This window comes from Spinacia oleracea, chromosome 2, assembly GCF_020520425.1.
Source record: "Spinacia oleracea cultivar Varoflay chromosome 2, BTI_SOV_V1, whole genome shotgun sequence".
In the NCBI taxonomy this organism is placed as follows: Eukaryota; Viridiplantae; Streptophyta; class Magnoliopsida; order Caryophyllales; family Amaranthaceae; genus Spinacia; species Spinacia oleracea.
In genome coordinates, this window is record NC_079488.1 from 97,776,461 (window position 1) to 97,797,689 (window position 21,229).

The 21,229-nt window shown below is 38.2% G+C and overlaps 1 protein-coding gene across 3 annotated transcripts; it reads right to left on the bottom strand.

Moving 5' to 3' along the window:
* Window positions 1-351: 351 nt before the first annotated feature.
* On the bottom strand, window positions 352-20,624 carry LOC110787963 (uncharacterized). 3 transcript variants are annotated; one of them, XM_021992603.2, is made up of 7 exons: window positions 20,033-20,624; window positions 16,462-19,389; window positions 12,875-12,928; window positions 7,597-7,950; window positions 6,226-6,395; window positions 727-925; window positions 352-640 (listed from the first exon to the last, which is right to left on the bottom strand). In XM_021992603.2, exons 1-4 carry the CDS (start codon window positions 20,555-20,557, stop codon window positions 7,708-7,710), a joined length of 3,750 nt encoding a protein of 1,249 aa, XP_021848295.1. In that variant the 5' UTR covers window positions 20,558-20,624; the 3' UTR covers window positions 352-640; window positions 727-925; window positions 6,226-6,395; window positions 7,597-7,707. The 3 variants fall into 3 exon arrangements, with proteins under 3 accessions (XP_021848295.1, XP_056693401.1, XP_021848294.1); XM_056837423.1 differs by adding an exon at window positions 6,809-6,865 and having other exon boundaries at window positions 352-925; XM_021992602.2 differs by having other exon boundaries at window positions 352-925.
* Between the last annotated feature and the right edge of the window lie 605 nt (window positions 20,625-21,229).

Consider the following 21,229-nt stretch of genomic DNA (forward strand, 5'->3'; position numbering starts at 1 on the left):
AGTAGATTCATTGAAACTAACATAAGTAACGTGAGAGTAGGCATAAAAATATGTGATATTCACATGGATTTACTGTTGAAGCCATATCAACTCTGAATACAATTGTTTTTGTAATAATGGTACGGAGTAAATGAGTAATGAGGACACTCTTATTTCGAGGTTAAACCAATCCAGCTTAGCATGCCAAGTCTTTGAGAAAGGATAATAAGATAATCAGGAGCCTACTACATGTACACCTAGTGTACAAATCATCTTGTACACCACGCTTTTCTATTGATTGAAATGACATATTTATTGTCTTTCATCCTCATTTTTTAGTGGGTTTGATGATGTGTCAACAAATTAATGGCGTTGTACAAGAGAATCTTGTACATTAGGTGTACATGTAGCCTTTTCCAGATAATCAACATGTACCCTTAAAGAGTCAGTGACATAATAGTATTTGGAACAAACTATTTATAAAAACAAGAATGAACAAAAAGAATAAATAGGCGCCCAAAAATGAACAAAACTACACAGAGACGAGGCAGGGTTAAACAGAAAAAAATCAGTGGGCCTTACAAGTTAAAAGAGTTGTTCCTCGTTGGCAAAACAGAATAGCAGCACGGAACATAGATACATCCAGGAATGGTTCTGTAGCCTGTAGGTAGTATAAACAGGAGTGTCTATTATGATACCCCGAGGAGTATAGCATAATAATATACTCCATAAATGATGGAGACTTACATTTACAAAATATCACTCCAATATGTTCAACCTGTTCTCATTAAGTTGCCACCTTGTTTGTAGGATGCTTCCCTCCAAGTGATCCAACATGTAAACCCACTGCAATCCTCCAACCATCAAGTTGATCAGGTGTTTTTCAACAGTATCACAGTTTTCTGCTTCGATTTTCTGGATAAAATACATGCCAATGCTAACCCCCCTGCATATTTCATCAATAATAATATTAATATGAAGCCAAGAACAGAGGCGTCAAACTAGTCTTTCTGTTCGGCCCATCTCCAGGTTATGATTCAGTTTATTCAGTTTCAGTTCAATTTAATTTCAGGTTCTGATTTTGGGTCATGAGCACCACAAACGAACAATACATCTCTATCATCTCCACCGTCATGAACGGGACATCATACTTTAAAGCAATATACTATCAAATTTGTGAGACATAGCAAAATTGTCATTTTTATAACTCAACTGTTCACACCATAAAATCCCATATCAATTGAAAATGTATCCACAAACACCAATCCTAAAATCAAAATAACCTGTGAGAATCAGACATAAGAAGAGAAATTCTCAAATATACCCTCAAGTCCACCGCTTTTCTCAAATAAAACCAACCAAAACATATAACAAAGAAATAAAAATCTTGCTTCTTCTTCACTTTCACCTTCAGATATTATTACTGGGTGAATATTACCAGAAAACAAACAAAAAGCTTCATTGGGTAAATACCCGTAAGCTTCAATTTCGTCTTGCAACACCACTACCAAACACTGCAACTTGACCCTTTGTCACTTCCTCCACCTCCCCCTCCACCTCTTCCCACCATCATTGCTCTCAACCTCTTACGCTTAAATCTCACAATAATCCTCTAACCCAACATCAGTCTCCTCCACACAACCTTCAGAGCCTCTGCGTCATCGCCAACTCTTTCTACAGCATTATCACACCATCTCTTTCTCTCCCAACTCTTAACTTGGAAGATTATTTAGGGTTTTATGAGGTTGCAAATTTTGTTTTTTTGTTCCCTCCCAAACAATAAAAAGAGAATTATGGTTAACAATTTAACACATTTTTAACTGAAATTCATCACGAATGCCACTTTGCAAAAAAGTTTGAAACATAAGGCTATGAAATAAATAAAAAATTCATTTTTTCGCTACCAAATATAATGTACATAAACATAGGGCTACCAACAAGAATTTTACAAAAGAAAACTAATAAAAAAAATTCTGGTACCCAAAATCATCGTTATTGTCTTCAACAAAGCACTGACATAATTGTAACAAAACCAGCCTACCACTACCTTCACTTATATACCCCTTAGTCCCTTACACCTTCCAAACTTCATATAAATGACCTAGAATAGTGAACGAAGCAGCCAATCAGGAGTTCAACTTTTGCTCTCTTATCTATTCTTGTTCCTGATAGCAATTTCTGTTTATACCCTCATCCAGACTTAAAATCTCCTTCCATCCATTCTCAGAAATATTTGTTATAATTACAAAAGGGACCAGTTTTACAATTATTAAAAACCTTCCATGGACGTCGACATATAATGAGTTACAACTAACGATGTACAGTTTTATACTCTCAAGTATTAGATTGCAATTCTGTCCAAAATCTCACCATGCCCTTCACATAATTAAATTATCAACCTACAACCCACCTTTGTGAATAGGAATCCCTCACCCGAAGTTCACAAATGTTTTACCTTTTTTACGCTCTCCTTACTTAGCTTGGTAGAAACGAATACAACTCTCAAATAAATCTTCCCTTTTTTATCACACATAACATTCCTAGTCCTATCAAAGCTAAGGAAAATTCCACAATTTTCCATAAAAGAAAATTTTACCAAAATATATGCTTCTTTAAGTCTGTCGAACTTGGATTGCCACCAAGATTAATTTTATCGCAATTACCCAAAGGATATTATTGACTGCCAAACCCACTTTTAATAAATCCTCTGGCAGAATCGCCTATTTGAATAAACTCAATAACTGTTTTTAATGAAGGAAAAGAAACCATTGAACTGTTCAGCAATAAGGTAGCAGGCCCGGCCCTGGGCATAGGCGAGGAGTGCGACGGCCTAGGGCCCAGGGCCGAAAGGGGCCCAAATATATCTGTGTCCAGTTATTTTGTACAAGTATTATAAACACAATCAATCTAACAATGTTAGTTTTAAAAAGCGCGAAGCGCATTGAAGCGCAAAAGGGCTCTGGAGCTTAAGCGCAAAGTGCAAAGCGAAAGCGCACGCTTTTCGTAGGCGAAGCGCACCCGGAAAGAAATAATAAAATTTCAAAAGTTCAGAACATATGGAGAAAATATGGAAAGAAAAGATGAAAAAAAATAGAGAAATCAAAACGATGAAAGAAAAATTCAGAATCCGACGGGAGAAATCCGGCTACGGGAGAAAATTGCACTAGGGTTTTCAAAAACTTCCCAAATATTCGCTTTTTTAAAAAAAGAAATCACGTAATACTTTGAAAAAGAAGATTAGAGTCATGTGGCTTAATTTTTTATAAAAAAGAAGGGTCTGAAGTGCCTAGACTACAGGAAGCACAAAAGCGCTAGGAAGCGCAGAAGCACCGAAGCGCTAGGAAGCGCGCGCTTCTTGTATGTCGCTGGGCTTCGGCTGGTAGAAGCGTTTTGGTGTGAGCTTCTGAGCTTTAAGCGCAAAAAAGCGCGCTTTTTAAAACTAAGACATAAATGATTATGTGGCTCAATGGTAATTGATGTGTTGATGATTTCCCTGAAACCAGGGATCGAATCCTAATTCCCCCTCGTGCCAAGATTTGTTTTTCCTTAATTACTGATCTTCTACTCTTTTTTCCTTCGCTTCTTTCATTTTAACTATGGTCTATTTTTTATTTTTTTAAATATCCATTCCCTACTGTGCTTTTTTTTTGTTTTATTTTCTTTTTTCAATTTATGTTTGATAAATTTTTTTTTTTTTTTCTAATTTTATATTATGTAAATTTTTTGGATAAATATATGCTTCTTTAAGTCTGTCGAACTTGGATTGCCACCAAGATTAATTTTATCGCAATTACCCAAAGGATATTATTGACTGCCAAACCCACTTTTAATAAATCCTCTGGCAGAATCGCCTATTTGAATAAACTCAATAACTGTTTTTAATGAAGGAAAAGAAACCATTGAACTGTTCAGCAATAAGGTAGCAGGCCCGGCCCTGGGCATAGGCGAGGAGTGCGACGGCCTAGGGCCCAGGGCCGAAAGGGGCCCAAATATATCTGTGTCCAGTTATTTTGTACAAGTATTATAAACACAATCAATCTAAAAATGTTAGTTTTAAAAAGCGCGAAGCGCATTGAAGCGCAAAAGGGCTCTGGAGCTTAAGCGCAAAGTGCAAAGCGCAAAGCGAAAGCGCACGCTTTTCGTAGGCGAAGCGCACCCGGAAAGAAATAATAAAATTTCAAAAGTTCAGAACATATGGAGAAAATATGGAAAGAAAAGATGAAAAAAATAGAGAAATCAAAACGATGAAAGAAAAATTCAGAATCCGACGGGAGAAATCCGGCTACGGGAGAAAATTGCACTAGGATTTTCAAAAACTTCCCAAATATTCGCTTTTTTAAAAAAAGAAATCACGTAATACTTTGAAAAAGAAGATTAGAGTCATGTGGCTTAATTTTTTATAAAAAAGAAGGGTCTGAAGTGCCTAGACTACAGGAAGCACAAAAGCGCTAGGAAGCGCAGAAGCACCGAAGCGCTAGGAAGCGCGCGCTTCTTGTATGTCGCTGGGCTTCGGCTGGTAGAAGCGTTTTGGTGTGAGCTTCTGAGCTTTAAGCGCAAAAAAGCGCGCTTTTTAAAACTAAGACATAAATGATTATGTGGCTCAATGGTAATTGATGTGTTGATGATTTCCCTGAAACCAGGGATCGAATCCTAATTCCCCCTCGTGCCAAGATTTGTTTTTCCTTAATTACTGATCTTCTACTCTTTTTTCCTTCGCTTCTTTCATTTTAACTATGGTCTATTTTTTATTTTTTTAAATATCCATTCCCTACTGTGCTTTTTTTTGTTTTATTTTCTTTTTTCAATTTATGTTTGATAAATTTAATTTTTTTTTTCTAATTTTATATAATGTAAATTTTTTGGATAAATATTCCTCGTTTTTCTTATAACGACATCATATAAATTAATAAGATGAGATAAAATATTATTACATATGATTTATATATACGGAGTACTTTGTAAAAGAAATGTACCGTAAAAATATAAACAAGCATATTATTTAAAGTAGATTTTGAAAATTAAAATGCTTATTATACATGGGGGCCCATATCTCTTTGTTCGCCTAGGGCCCCCGAAATGTCAGGACCGGCCCTGTAAGGTAGATAGTTATATCAAATTTACATTACGTATCAGATAGAAAGAGGCTAATCTAGCAAGAAAATGTCTGCGTTACTGACAAAAAAATTATGGGATGGATTAAGCAATTGCAGAAGTGCGTAGGGGGGCTCGTGTTAGTGTTATAGCACAGCAGATTTGAATTGACGCTCTATCTCAGTCATCCAAATTCTGATAAATGAAAATTTAAACAGGAAAAATAGCAATGTAAATCGCATGGCAAGAGGGTGAGATCAAGACGACAGAAATAAGAAATAAATTGATGAAGCTGGAAAGAAGGCTTGGATGATATCCCAGTGTGAGTTTGAACCAAGGAAATAAGAAGAGAAGTATACTAGAGTAGGAAGAAAAAGAAAGGAGAATTGGTGGGAGCACGGAACTCCAAGGACAAAATACACTTTTGTATCTTTGACTCTTGTCGCTTGGTGTTTGGTTCAATCTGAAGGGTACTGTGAACCAATACAAAATCATAAAGATGTTGTAGTTTACAAATACGAACCAAACAGATGTTTGATTGAAGTGTGGGACAACTCCTCCCTTCTTAACAATGTCCGGTTGTCCCCAATCTAATATACATAATTCCCTGTCCTCCAGAGAAGATTTCATTCTCCCTAAAAAAGAGAGTACATTCCTACACATACACACACGACATTGTGCGCATATACGTTTTGTACCTCACTCTTACGACATCCACCCACCCTCAGCTCTATCCCTCGTCTTTCAACCCGATTCATCATGCCCATAGTTAGGCCATCATCACCCTCCCACCACTAGCAACCAATGCTGTTACTGACATGGGTGGCTCAATTTTTTGGCTTTTGGGAAAATTCAATAATACTAAAAGAAACCTAAACGAGAAACAGTGCAAAGGGAAGGAGCATGAGTGACTTTGGTGAAGCAAAGAAGAGGAAATTTTGCATGACCTGGCTAACTTTTTTTTATCAGAAATGATTTTGGGTGGTTGTTCCAGGATGACATATTGACCGCAGCTTTGGCTGATGCTTAATCTTTAATATTGAATTGGATTTATTTTCATCCCCAAACAATGGTTCAGTAGTGCCACAACATCCCCCCCCCCCCCCCCTCCCCCATCCCTTCCCTCAAGGAAAAAAAAAACTCTTGATTGCATACCTGAGGTTCTTCAGCATTAGGGCACAAGTTTTGAAGTAACTCCCAAACAAACACCACCAAAATGGGAGAACTTTGTGATTTCATATCTGGCAGCTGTTTGCTGAAGATCTTTGGTTTTCAATTGCCTGTTAAAACCCAGAATTTGAACTGGTAACAAGCTTCTATGAGCCCTGAAATTTTAAAATAGACAACCAGTCAATAGGATTAAATCTGTTAAAAACAGGGAACAGAGAAGCCCTGCCTTAATTTCCATTAAGCAAAGAAAAGATGTACTTATGTAGTCAGGGACTTTTAGATTTTCATAGGACCTTATGTAGGGGCCTCTTAAGACGGTGTTTGTAAATTTCAGTGGCATCCAAGTTGTTTTTCATACAAATTATTTTGAGATTCCAAAGAAATTAAAATCCAAATGGGAGGCAACTAGGTACGATAATCATGACTGAGCACGAAAGTTCAGGTCAAAAAATTAGAAGAGACAACAACCTACAAGTTACCAACACATACAGGAAAGAGGGAAACTGACGTAAAGCCACCATACTTTTCTTTATGAATCAAGTTCCAACCAATGCAGCCTTAGACCTACCAGGTTGACTGCATCTATCGGGTTAAGCAGCCCAGGTTCTGAACACAAAAGCTGCACCTAAACAAATCGAAGGGGAAGAGAACAGAAAAGGAGAAAGAGGATGGAGTAAGGAGGAAAACAAGGAAAATAGGAAAGCTATAACAAAAAAAAGGCAGCAAAAGACATGTGCCAATACACCCAATTTAATACAAAATTAGGCCAGAATGTTGCCATATCGCTTATTTCATACATATATATACATATATATATATACATATACATACATATATATATCATTTGGTGATCCATAAGTTTTTTTTACCAATATGGAAAAGACCCTCGTTATTTTGTACCAGTCTGATGATTTGGCAGTTGAACTTTCAAACTTCCACACATATTAGCGCAAAAGAATCAAACGAACAAAGTTTGAAGTTGTGATTTCAATGTATGGAGAGAAAAAGGATACCAGTATCTACAACAATCACATTCCCAAAAAGGAAACTATGACAACATCAGCTACCTGGTAAGGTTAGGGGTATGTTATCCCAAATTTAAATCAATTAATTCTGCAGAAGAAAATGCTACTCAATGGATTACTGAACAAATTAAATTTAATAATTACCTACTTTCACCAAGTCAACCTTTTTGTGTCACTTCTGTTCACTTACATTCTAACTATTACAATCTTTCAGTCTAACTTTCTCCTTCTGTATTTCTTTCTCTCACCTGACTCCCTCTATTTAGGATACCACATCATAATTGAAATCATCAACAAGGAGGGAAAATAAAGGCTGGCAGCAATGCATTACCTTCCTTGGACAACCCCAGTCTGGTAACAGTTACAGTCTCGTGTGCTCCCAAGTTCTGATTTAGTCGGATCAATGGCTTTACCCAGATAAGTGAATGTATCTGCAAAGCTGTTATTCAGGACTGCTGCCTCTGCAAATGGCCTGCAGTGCTGTCCCTTGCATGATTCTGGCAGTCAACTCAGGTTGATGTTCAGATGGATTAAGAGGAACCAATCCCTTCTCTTTGACTTTCAAGCCATAGACAAAGGGGAGTCTGATTGAGACAAAACTCTCTGGAGGCAATATAACTTGACATCCAAGGCTGAATTGTAGCTTTTGTTCATGGCTTGAAACACCTTCAAGTTGATGGGGCTCCTGAACAGAAAATAGTGTAAAACAACTGGAATCAGTTTCTAGTGATAGTGGACACTCAACAACAAGATTAATGTTATTAAAAAACATCGATCTTGTAAAGTTAAGGTTCAAGCACAAATTAACCAAACTACCAATTAAATTCCCACTTTATGACTTTGAAGTTTAAACACAACAAAGATGAGTTGGAACTTGCAAAGAAGAAAAAGGATAAAACAATAATCAGCGAAAGAAGTTGGAATCACTATTAAAAAAAGAGGTAGTCTCAGCAAACAGGGGACAGTTCCTTACCTCTGCTTGTTCCACTACATAATATGATAACGATTTCAAAACAGCTCACCACCTGTAGACTACTTGTGAAATTAGGTCATCTAAGATAAAATTCTAGGAATAATAGCACTCTGGAAAAAATTTGGGTATCACTAACTCCCTATTATTCTCCCACACCTAAAAACAGGACCTCGTTACAGCAGGGGAACAGTTTCTAAAAACTAAACTTAATAGAAGGGACCACCAAGCAAAAGCATAAATGGCTAGAACATCATCCCCCCCCCCCCCCCCCACCCCTCCCCACTAGGTCAGAAGGACATTTCCATTCAAAAATTAAAAAGAGTCATGAGCTTGGAAAATGATGCATAACCCCTTCCACAAGCCTTCAACCTTGAAGAGACCACCACAATACCTGGTTACCAAAGTTTCAAGATTCCACCCTTAACTGCTAGCAAATTATCACGAAACGGGCGAACTGGACAAATCAATACCATTACAATACACCTGTGAACATTTCGCCTCCCCCATCTCACCCCCCAGCTCCCCCAAACAGAAAAAGGAAACGCCCACCTAAACAGAAGGCTAGAAAGAGAGAAGCTGTGTGCATCTTTAGAATAAGCTTACAACATAACCAAATCAGGTTATAAAGATATATAGATATAGTTTCCTTTTTATGCTCCACCCTTCACCATTGCCGAGGGAGAGAGTAGATGGTGATGCAGGCAACAAAGATGATGGAAGACAAGAGCAACAGGGAAACATAATTGAGTGAGATGAGTAGGTGAACCGAGCAATTATGCAGCAATGCTAGTTTGCAGAAAAAGGAAGAGCACACTGCCTGTTTGAAGAAACTGAATAAGAGGAAGAAAAATAGCCAAGTGGAGAAAGGGGGTGCCAATTTTACATAACTCCACATACCCCCCACCCCACCCTGTTGGGTTTAGAACCCAAGACATAAATGAAGGACAAATGGAACAAGCTCAGGATCATTCACAAATCCACATGTAGGTGCTGGGCGTGGGCTGTGGTGAAGAGGAGGGGACAGTTGCATAACATGAGTGGAAGATACTTCAACAACGACACACTGAAATTCCAGGGTGTAAGTGAAAACTTTTTGTCTATAGGGAGTACATAAAATTAATGGGAAGTTAGTCGGAATAAAGGAATCTAGAAGAGTTTAAGAATGGGGTGACTTCATTTGTATCTAATGATTCAACATATAAGAGGCCTTAAGGCGTACCATTAACATTTCAGGTTGATTTTGACATTGAGGACTGAGGCTTTATACCCTCCCTGAAGTGATAATGGCTATGGATATTTGGTCTCCGGGGAAAAGAAGTTTCGTTTTTGTGTGTGCTTTTTAATGATCTTTTGGTTGGTGTGTTAGGTTTTGTGAAATCCTTTCAGCGGCATTAAACCTTTTGAGGATCTCATGTACATAATTAGTACCTAATGGTGAGTTTTACTTAACCTAGATCTTTTCTAATTGGGAAAAGGACATCACATTTAACGTGTTACTAATCCACTTCAACAGGTTGTTTCACACGTGAGAGCAAAAGAGAGAATTTCCTGTTGTGTGATCTAAGTTATCAACTCTTATCGTGGTTCTATTGTGCGATGCATTGTTGGAAGTATGGTCTTCCATCAATGTACATTATACTCTAAAAGATAGTTAGAATCGGTCACATGACGATGAAATGAATTAACCGTCATCGATTAGCATGAACAACATAACTAAGCTTATGACTTAACAGTAACTAATCCTATAAGGTCACACACACACAATAGTACAGATTGAATCGCTAAGTATGTTAGGGCTTGAAACCCAAGACATACGTGCTCTAAAAGACGAATGAGCCAAAGTCATGGGCGTTGGTTGTGCTAAAGGGGAGTGGACAATTGCATCACTTGCTGGAGAGAAAGCAAAGCTTAAGTGTTGCTGACTTATTCTTAGGGTTTTTCCAATTCATACTTAGTCGGTTGAGTGATATTATCCTTTTTGCTATATTAGAAGGTTAAGGATATCACGCACTAAAAAACATAAAGTAAATGCGAGAGAAAAAGAGAGTGCACTCTTCCTCCTCATTTGATCTAAGTTATCAATCAGTTGCAGTTTGATCGTACGTGTGCATCCCATTGGACAGGCTTCACTTGAGGATTTATATTTGTAACCCGATCGAGTCGGCTAGAGGAAACACATAACAAAGGTATTACATTATTTGAAATAGGTTCATATTAATCATATACGAAGTACATGAGATCTTTAGAAGGTTTGTGGAAAACATCGAGACATCTATACACATGTTAATTATGAACCTATATATGCGATTAATATACCTCTTGTAACATGCTTCTGTAAGTCGCTTCAATTCGGTTACAAATATAGAACCTTAAGCGAAGCCCCTCTAATATGCACACGTGCAATCGAACCGCAAAGCAATTGAGGAGGAAAAATGTACTCTCTTTCTCTCTCTAACGTTTACGGTATAAATGTAGTCTATGGATGTAGCGGTGTAACCCGCATATACGCGATATCTTCAACCTCCGAATATATGCAAGAAGAGTAATATCACTTAACTAAGCACGAATTAAGGAAACCATAAAAGACTTATTCTTCCAAAGAAAGTGACGCAATTGTCCACTCCCCCCGGCCCATGCCCATGGGTTTGGCTTATTCGTCCTTTAGAGCATGTATATCTCGAGTTACGTGTTCTAAGCCCTCACGTACTGACCCTACAAGATTAGTTATAGTTAAGTTAAGTCGCAAGCCAAATTATATTGTTAATGCTAAACAGTAGCGGTTTTAAGATGAACATCTCAATTACTTAACTTATTCATCGTTTAGAGTATAATGCACATTGATTGAAGAACATAACTCTAACAATACAGCGCAAGATCGATTAGAGTACACATTGGGGAATGTCGGGTCGAAAGCAAGTAAACACGGAAATCTCTCCTAGGGGGAACATGACCACTATAGCAAAGATGTGAGTGGTGCATCATCTTCCCCCAACGAGGAATCGACCCTTCTTGGGGTGGGTGGTTGAGGTAATTCAAGTATGGCTCAATAAGGTTGATCCTCACATCAACATGGCAGTTGGCTCTCGCATAATACCCCCAATGATCTTGCCCGTGAAAGATATCACTAAGAGTACTTTGGATGGGGAAGGGGAAGAAGATGTACCTTGCTCCGCTTGGGGAGCTTGTTATTGTGTTCCTCTAAGCCTCTGTGTTGGGGCAACAACCAATGTACTAAGAACGTCCGAGATTACTTGCTTCTGAATGAACCATGATCTGGCTTGGTTCGATCGATCCTTGTGAGGGCGGAGCACATACCACTCATGCTCCTTGTATTCAACCACAATCCAACTTTTGCCTCAATCATTAGCCTTGCAAAGTGGAGATGTGGAGGAATTTGTCTTCTTCCTTGCCAATTGGGGTTAGCTCATTCACCTTCTCCGCCAAAGTTCCTTCCTTCAACTTCTACGGCGAGGAGGGTCACCATGCCGCCCTTGTAAGTCTTATCACTCAAATTCCCATCTCTAGTGTTAATGCATCATGAGATGAACGATGCAACATAGCGGAAGGGGTGCCTTGGTTGGTCGGCCAACCATAAATAAGTGACCTCATCCTTCACCATGGACCCTAAGGCCGACTTGAAAAAGATGAAGTAGGCAACTAGGCGGGAGAAATATCTCAATCCGTGTAAAGTATCTCCGAAGCCTTTGATTGGTTGGTTTGGAAGTGGACTTGCTTGGTGATTGAACTCCACCACCCTTTCTCGTTGTAAGGGTACCGTTTACCACTAAGGTGGTGGCAATGTTGGAGTGACACTCGGCATCGGTTGGGAAGCAAACGAGCTCGCTACTCTACTCTCAGAGGTGCACATCTCAAGAGACTCGTTAAATAGGCGGAGATGGATCTTAAGCTCCTCATTCCAAGGAGTTGTCTCCAAAGAAGAGAAGAACTCCAAGGTGAGCCTAGCATAGGTCACGGGATTAAGCTAAATGAAGTTTGAAACCCGAAGTTTTGGCTAGCTCTAAGACTTCCTCCCCTATCCCAAGCTTAGTGACGGATGGTCCGTGAAAGAATCTTGTGGGTCTTAGCTTTGCGAGTGGAAAGACACTAAACCCAATGTCGTTGTACCTCAAATTCAATTCCATATGATTCAATCCCATATGTTACAATCCCCTATGATTCAACTACTTCAAAATAGAAAAATGAGTAGTTTTACATGACCTGTCTTGAAAGAGATAAGGGGAAAATGGAAAATTTTAGGGTTTTCTTTCCCTTCTTTTCAATTTAACAAATTCTAACCGTTAGGGAGCCACAAAGATCACGTGGTTTTGGCCTTTTAAAAAAATATTACTTGTCAACAATTGGAGTCTTATATCATAAGGTGCGTAAGGCGTTGCGCCTTGAGCCCGGGAAAAAGGCACAAAGGCGCACCTTTTGGAGGGTGCCTGAGCAGGCGCCTTGAGCCTAGCACATCCAAGGCACGCTTTTTGAAACTAAGAGTGCAAGAGAAGTTCACGAAGGTAAATGCTACAAGTTCAAAGCACTTATCAAGTATCAAAGACTACAAATCGTATAAATTTCAGCATATTTCAAACTCGGCTTTTTAAGTTTTAGAGAAAGGGAAATGTTCAATGCATACCTCGAATTGCACAACAGGGTTGGTTGCTAATACAATAGGAAACGGGGGTGTAACCTGCATCCAAGAAAAGGATAGTTAGCCAAAAAAAACTCGCAAATGAGGGCCTCATATTCATGCAATATACCACTTTGAAAACAAGGAAAAAACAGTAAACGTATTTAAATGTCAAAAATAGGGTTCATGTAATGCAATCAAATTCATATTACTGCAGTGATGACTGATTAGTGTATTAATAGATAGGATACCAAGAGATTTACGAAAAGAAAACAAAAAGGAAATGAAGTTAGACATATGTTAACCTTAAGCATAAAGTGAACCAGTAGAAAACACTTCAAAACAGAAGCCATAAAAGTAATTCTAAATCTTCTGAAAGTAATTCAATCCATTCTATAGCTCTCCTACTTCAGATATTAGGGAGTTCAGATAGTGTTACTACACAAGTACACAACGATCTTCAGCAACTCCAGAGTGGCAAAGACTGTAAAGTGGTCCTTGATGCATGGTCAATAGCAGTATATAGCATGAAATTGCTTAATTGAGCAAGTTTGCTAAGAAGAGAGTAACATAGCAGCACGGAAAAAAACCCGAGAAAAAACCTTAGTTATTTAGGTTCAATTAGCTAAATTTAACCTTCAAGCTGTCCCAAAAGAGACGTAATTTGAATGACTAACGACCCACGAGTGCAATCAAGCACAGTCAAGTATTGATTTGACAAGTCCAAATGCATTTGGTCTAACAAGCATATTAATGTCACTTTAGCGGAATTAGAGGTGAGATGTAGTGCACTTCTTTTTTAAGACTCTATCAAGCTGCTCAGCCTATTTTGCAGTTAACTTCTTTAATGTCTTGATCTGCCTTCATTTTCCCCTAAAATGAGTTCATTGGGCATTTCAAGATGTTTCCTGCAGCACATAGCCTAAAGCTAGTTCTTTTCGGTGAAGTGAGGCTTGATAGACATTTTGAGAGAGGACGGTTCATATACTTGTGTTGCAAATTATTGGCATGGATAGAATATATTCCTTAAAACTCATTTTTCTAAGATATATTGCACTCTGAATAGAGCTGGTTGGGATCCTAGCTAATCCAGTACCTATCCTCTTCAATTTACATCAGACCAACAGCGGAGACCGGGGGGGCTGGTGGGGGCAGCCGCCCCTACAAAAGATTAAAAATAAATCTGTCATATACTATTAAACACAACAAGTAGACAATGAAGTTTCCTGGTCCCAGTGGTGCGTGATATGACTACAAGTCATGTTGATTCCCCTAGGTGTGGGATATATTATGCATGGTTCTATACTTCCTTTTTCTTTTTTGGTACATGCGTCACTCGAACTTCTTCGCTTATTGTACTGCCATTTGATGTTTTTTTTTCATGAGCTATATATTCTCATTTCCATTTCTAATTTTATGGTAAAATCAATTTATTTTTCTTTTGTCAAAAAGAAAACAGAATCAGAAAGGTACTTTACTAAATGAAAACATGTTCCACATTGCTTAAATTTTGTAAAAACTAAGCATGACCAGCTTTAAATGTTAGTTTAAAGTAATTAGACTTTGAAGGAAAATTTTCGCCCCTAAATTTAAAATTCTCGGCTACGCCATTGCATCAGACCCAGAAACCTTATCAGATTCATCTGGTTCGTAAGCGAATTTTGGAGCGAAGCTTTCTATATAAGGTGTGAGCATGCACCACATCTTCCATCATAAGGCCAACAAAGGTTTGAGGGCCTATCACTGAAGCTCCTTTACACTTCCTCCGTTTCTTTTTACTTTACTTGCACCATTTTCCTTTAACGGAAGTTGCATAATAGTTGCACATTTCCTTTTATAATATGTTTTCACATGTTTTTGGTGTGTTCACACACTAAATACCCACTTTACCCTTACATTTACCACTGTTACCCAACCTTCCCACTCTCTTTTGTTTGTTATCATATAGGCAATTTTGAAAAAATGGTGCCACTAAAAAAAATTAAGAAAAAGGGGATTGTTTTCTTTTATTTATTATTTTGGTAAAATTTCAAAGGGAATCACGAAATCACTTTTAACTAAACTAATTTGCTATTGAAAATGTGTTACAGGAATTCAGTACACAAATGAGGATAAAAGCCCATACATACAATTACCACAAGAACGAAACTCGATACTTCTTCAAAAAATTAATAACTGAAATAAGGTTTTCCATAATAGAAAATAATAAAGGAAAGAAAATGGCGTGGCTTATTACTAATTACTACCTCCGTTTCAAAATAATTGTTACACTTTCTTTTTTAGCTGTTTCTTAATGTTCTTTACATTGTGCTTTATACTATTTTTGGACATGAAATTGTACTATCTTTCCTCTTTTACTCCATAACATTTACAACTATCTTCTCACTTTCTCTTAATTTATTCATTTTTTCAATTTTTCTTATACCCACCCACCTTTTTACACCTTATACTTTACTCATATTTTATTATATTCACCCACCTTTTTACCCACTCTCCCACTTTTAGCTAAATATATGTGCAAATAGTAACTGTAAAAACAACCATTCTGAAACAAAGGTAGTAAATTATTATTTAATTGAAATATTTCTTTACCTAAAGCCACTGCATATGGAATAATTAATAAATGTTGAATATACTCATTTAATCATCTTTTATGCAGGGTGACAAAAATACTCTACTATATGCTTAATATGCTAGAAAAAATGTACGCTTAATATGTTAATTTGACAAAAAAATGTAGTAAATACGTTTTCCATTATTCATATACCAGACTAAAATATTACCACAAATCATTTTTTAGAAAATATCTCTATAATAAATATTGCCATAATCTATAAAACCAAAATTCTTTTTCCATAAATAAACAATTAATAAAAAAAATGATAAAAATGAAAAAATAAATAAAATAGAAATACTCCGAATATTTTAGGAAACATCTTTTTGGCGGGAAAATTTTGGAAGTGACACGTGTCATTCATGGTGTCTGTTTTAGTATAGAGTTGCAGATAGAACATGTAGGTAGAACATGTTAATAGAAATCTGGCCCCAAATAAACATTATACAACATGCTATAAAGCCAACTACCAAATAAGTAAAGATCCCTTTGTCCCACATTTACATTCCGCTTAGACTTTGACACACATATACAAAAAAGGGAAAATGTTAATAGAAATTTGAACTGCATTGAGAGAGAGAGAGAGAGAGAGAGAGAGAGAGAGAGAGAGAGAAAAGAGAGGGGGGGGGAAGGGGGAGAGTTGATGTGATGGAGACAGAAAATATATCAAGAGAAAGTGAGACCACTTCACATGAGGGGTGAGCATTTTTTTCACAAAGTAGGTAAGTGGAAAACAAATTTGGTACACCACAAAATCATATACTCCGTATTTAGAAGTTGAATTTGAGATGGAATGAGTATTTAATTAAAGGCAGTAAGGGATTTTCATTTTTCTCTAAACATCCCTGAATGAATATCCAATTGGAGCTATTAACATGGTATACTTTGTGAAATTATAACTAAAACAAAGAATGCATTGACTTTCAGCAGTAATCAAATAAGTATGAAATAACTTAAAATAATAGGTAGGAATTCATACCACAAAAATCCTCTGTAACTGAGATATTGTGCCAGCAAACTTTAAATTTTGCCCATCCTTCTTATTCTTCGATGCCCTGCAATGTGGGCAATTAAGGTATAGTGGTAAATTTCTGCTTAGCAACGAAAAAGCCGGCCCATTATTCTCAACATTTAGAGAATGGTGACTCTGTTGAGAATCTGTGACAGAATTAGGTGAGATTGATGAATCAAGAGGTGTTTGTTCCGCCAGTTTAGACGCTGATATTCCATTCACAGTGGCGCTACTGTTAACCAAAACTTCGTCTGACCTTTCTAAGCTGCTAACCTTGTGCATGACTGTAGAGTTACCGTTCGGCGATCGATGAGCTTTACCATGAAATTCACTCTTCGTTGATTTCAAGGAACCCCTATTCTTACGGTTAACATGTTCCATTGGACGAGTAACCTGAGATCCTTCTGGCAAAGAGTATGGTTGCCCCAGTTGGTTCAAAATATCTGGAGATAATATAAAACGGTGGCCACGAGGACATTCATGCTCAAAACCAACATAAACTACAAAATGCTTGACTGATGGATCAAACATAGTCTTTCCCTCATTAGCATTATTCATATCGGAAGCATTTTTACCATCATCGACATTCAATGGAACTACATTGCTACCAATATGCAAGAAAGGATTACCATCAATATGGGCAACATTGTTCAATCCATTTTTGTTTTCTCCTCCAGCAGAAATAAACTCTTCAGATTTTTCAGATCTTTGAGAATCACTAGCAGAAATGTTAATTTGCTCTGTACTTGCAACTCTTACAGCAATCTTCTTACCACCTTTTCCTGGACCAGATGGAAATTGAGCCTTTGGCTGTAAAGGAGGAAATGCAGAATTTGAGGATGTTGATCCAGCAACAACCTCAGCAAAAGCTTTCTTCATTGTGGTAATTGGAAGACCTCTACCAAAACTGATTTTTCGTTGATCAGATATAGAACCATTCACAGCCTTCCCATTGCCTTCCCCTCCACTTTGTGTTTCACCTGGCTCTACCAGTGTTGTACTGCTTTTCTTGGCATCCTTGACTGCAGTTGACTCAAGTTTTAAATCTGGTTTATTGCGGAAGGACCCTTGCCTCAGAGCATTAGCGAATGAAACATTTGAATGCTTGTCATTCTGAAGAACAATAGTCCATTTTAAAAGGAACTTTTGATTGTAAGAAAATCCAGCTTGAAGTAAACCTTTAGAAGGATCGTAGTACTTTGCACCTCCAAGGCGAACCACAGTCCATGATGAAGGCTGTATAGACATATTGTCACTAACTTTTGGCAGTTGCAGCATAGGAAGAAGCTTATCACAATCAGAAAAAATATTAAATTTGAAATTCGCAGATTCAAAATCAAAAGGGTCAGCACGCAATTGTCGAGAGCGGCCACAAGCACAAGCATGAAGGAATGCATATCCACTGCTATGTTCCTTGCTCATGGCATCTGAAGGAATACCATCATTCTTGACATCATGTCTCTGGTGCATGCAAGGTTTTCCAGTCAAACTAATAGCATCACATAATTGCCGGCCAGACTTCCAGATTGACATGCATTCGTCCTCCAATTTTTTCCTATATTCTTGAACAGAAGGACCCTTGACCATCGAGCGGAATGCATACATAGCCTTTTTCAATTGGGCTTCATGCTGTGATGTTGGATAACAGGGAGGCAAGTCTTTCAAATAGACCTCCACAGCAACTGGTAGGGATTTTTGGCACCATGAAGCAGAAAATTTTCTGTTGACCCCCTTCCCACTCTCCAACAGAGACACTGCATTACCAGGTGAATCAGCACCTTTAGGAGAAACCCCTTCAACAAGAGGCGGGACACCATTCCGTTGCCGGAATTTCTTTCTGATAATGTCAGTTTCATCAACAGAACCGGGCTTTGCTGACAAAAGTCCTTTTAGAATAAGCTGGCTGGAAGACAACCACATCTCCAAGCTTGGGAGCTCAGGAACACTAGTTGCTCTTCCAGAAGCAGCAGATGCTGCAGCTGCCGCAGCAGCTGCAACGGCAACCATGCCAACACCTGCTGCTGAACCACCATTTGCATTTGCAACCAATCCCCCTTTTCCTCTTAAAATGTCAGCCTGCCTAACTATAAACTCCTTTAACGTCATAATGTCGTCCTTATTTCCACTTTGACTATGACTTTCAAGCAACAAAGCATCTGGTGTTGCCTCCCCACTCAAAACATCTTCTACAAGGCCTGTGGCGAAATCAAGGGACTCGCCCCTCAAGATGCCAGAACTGTCTAAAAGCACAACAGCTTTGGATGCATCAAGGGTCAGTAATGGGGCTACACCATTTATAGCACCACTTCTGGACCCTACATGACTACTGATTTCGGAACCTGAAAGTGTCCGACATTTTTTTATCAAAAATCGTATCTGAGATTCAATGGAGGATTGCAGTTTCTTATGTAAACCACCTTCACTTCTATTTACAGGGCGAGAGAGCACAACAACTGAACTAGAACCCTTCACTGACAAATTTGATCTGGCCAAGCTGTTTATACCTGACTGACTAGAGGAAATTTCATTTGACTCCTCAGCCACAGCACTGGAATTCACCATATCTGAGAAATCATCAACAAAAGCAAAGAGCATAACAGGAGTGCACTGCCCAGGAAATAGGGCGGCATATGAACCCAAGTTTGACATGACAGATATAGAACTGTTTCGGCTTGAGATGCCACTACCTCTTCGTGGGGAAGGACTTTTAGAGGATGTTGCTGGTGTAGGAGGACGAGAAGATGATGACGAAGGCCTATTAACTGAAGGCAATACACTGTGTGATTTCAGAAAAGGCATCAAAGCATGTTTGGCAGACTGAAGCACTCGTAAGATTTTCAAAACCTGTGTATCAAACCTTGACCCCTCTTGGATGTACACAATTACATGGCACACCTGCAGTAACATGTAAGTGACTAAGTTCCTAATTTTGTCTGAAAGTCTTGTACAAAGTTTCCAGAAAAAAAGGACAGCATCTTACAGAAACCACTTAGAACTTGATAAACATAGAAAAATAAAGCTTAGTTTTTTGTAATGCTAATTAAAAGGACTCGGAAAAATCATAGTTTCATTTTATCCCTTTGAAAAGGGAAATTTTTCGAAAGAACAGGACTACAATGCGCAGTAAACTTAATCCTAAACACCACGTTCCAGAACATGCAACCTGGATCAGAGTTCGCCTGTATTATAGTTTTCTATGATCTAACCTAGGACAAGTTTAGCAGTGAATTATGCTTGCAACTTGTTCTGAGAACACTATCATTCACACTAACACTAATAAAGTTTAACTACAAAACAGTAACTTCAAAGGTTCATCAATTGCAGTTTATACATAACACTGTGATAATGTTTCATCCATATGATTTATCACCCCTTAATGAGTCTTGTCAGTAATTCTAATCACAATCTATGCAAATAACATGCATCTTCATGAAAAGATTAACTACAACTTATCAATTATTTCGAAAGCTCGAACTAAAATCATGTAAATACCAATAAGACCAAAAAAAATCAAAATTAAGAAAAAAAATAAACTTACAGTGAACATGAAAAGCATTCCCTGAAGGTCGTCAAAGTCCTGTTCTTCAACAACAGAATCGAACCCGGAACCGAAACAGGAATAGGAACACTTAGCCGGGCAGTTTGTGGAACACATTTGAAGAAAGAGCAAATTCCTGGGTTTATCATGATAATAACTAATCCTACGATTACTGAACCAGCGCTTAGCCTCATCAGTGACCTCCCCATTCTCGTCGGGCGAAATGCCAAGAGGCGTATCGCTGCGGCCTGAACCGAAGACATTGGAGTCGAGGATTCGATTGATGAGCTGAGAAACATCGGTATGGCGTCGGCCGATGAATCCGACGACAACAACGCCGGAGGGGAGTTGAGGGAGAGGGGGTTGCGTGGGGGTTGCGGAGGGGAGAGAAGAAGATGGAGGCGGACGTGGTGGCGGAGGTGGTGGAGGAGAAGGAGAGTGAGAGGACGGTGACGGTGAAGGTTGAGGAGAAGCAGGTGGACGAATCAGGACTCGCATAGAACTGGGGTTAGGTTTGGTGTCCATGGTTGAATTCGTTTGGAGAGATGTTTTCAACCGTTTTTAAATCGGTTTTTTTTTTCCCACGAGATGCGTCCTCGATTTCAAAAAAATATCAAATACACCTATTTCAAAACTTAACCAGTATTTGAGCCCGGGCGATACCCCGGATTACTACGTTAATAACATTTGCATTTATTTATTTTTATTTTCGCAATGATAACATGAAACATATCATGTCTTAGTGGTAAATCTTATACAAACAATATTTCTCATTTAACAATCTATGGAACTTTATATCGTTGCTTTAATTAGATGCTAAGAAATCCAAGAAAAAAAGTGATTCTTCACCCTGAGAAACACCCTAATCATCAGAATGCTTGATGGTGACTGACATTGGATGCAAGTATTTCATTGTGAGATTCAACAACGCGGACGACGCAATTATGTCCTCACTTAGGATCTCTGGCTAATAGATGATACTCCCTCCGTCCCTTAATACTCGCACCGTTTTTCTTTTCGGGTCGTCCCTTAATACTTGCACCGCTTTTATAAATGAGAATTTTATCAATACTATATTATTTCTCACACTTACCTACTACCCCACCTACACCCCTATTCTTTACAAAAAATTATTTAAAAATTCACATCCTCCACTCACCACTCCCCACCTCTTACACATTTCCCACTAACAATATT

Coding starts and splice junctions, on each gene's coding strand:
- LOC110787963 (XM_021992603.2), bottom strand. CDS start 20,557: ATGGACACCAAACCTAACCCCAGTTCTATGCGAGTCCTGATTCGTCCA. Junction 12,929..16,461: donor AGTTACAGAGGATTTTTGTG/GTATGAATTCCT, acceptor TCTTGGATGCAG/GTTACACCCCCGTTTCCTAT. Junction 7,951..12,874: donor ACCCTGTTGTGCAATTCGAG/GTATGCATTGAA, acceptor TTTTCTGTTCAG/GAGCCCCATCAACTTGAAGG.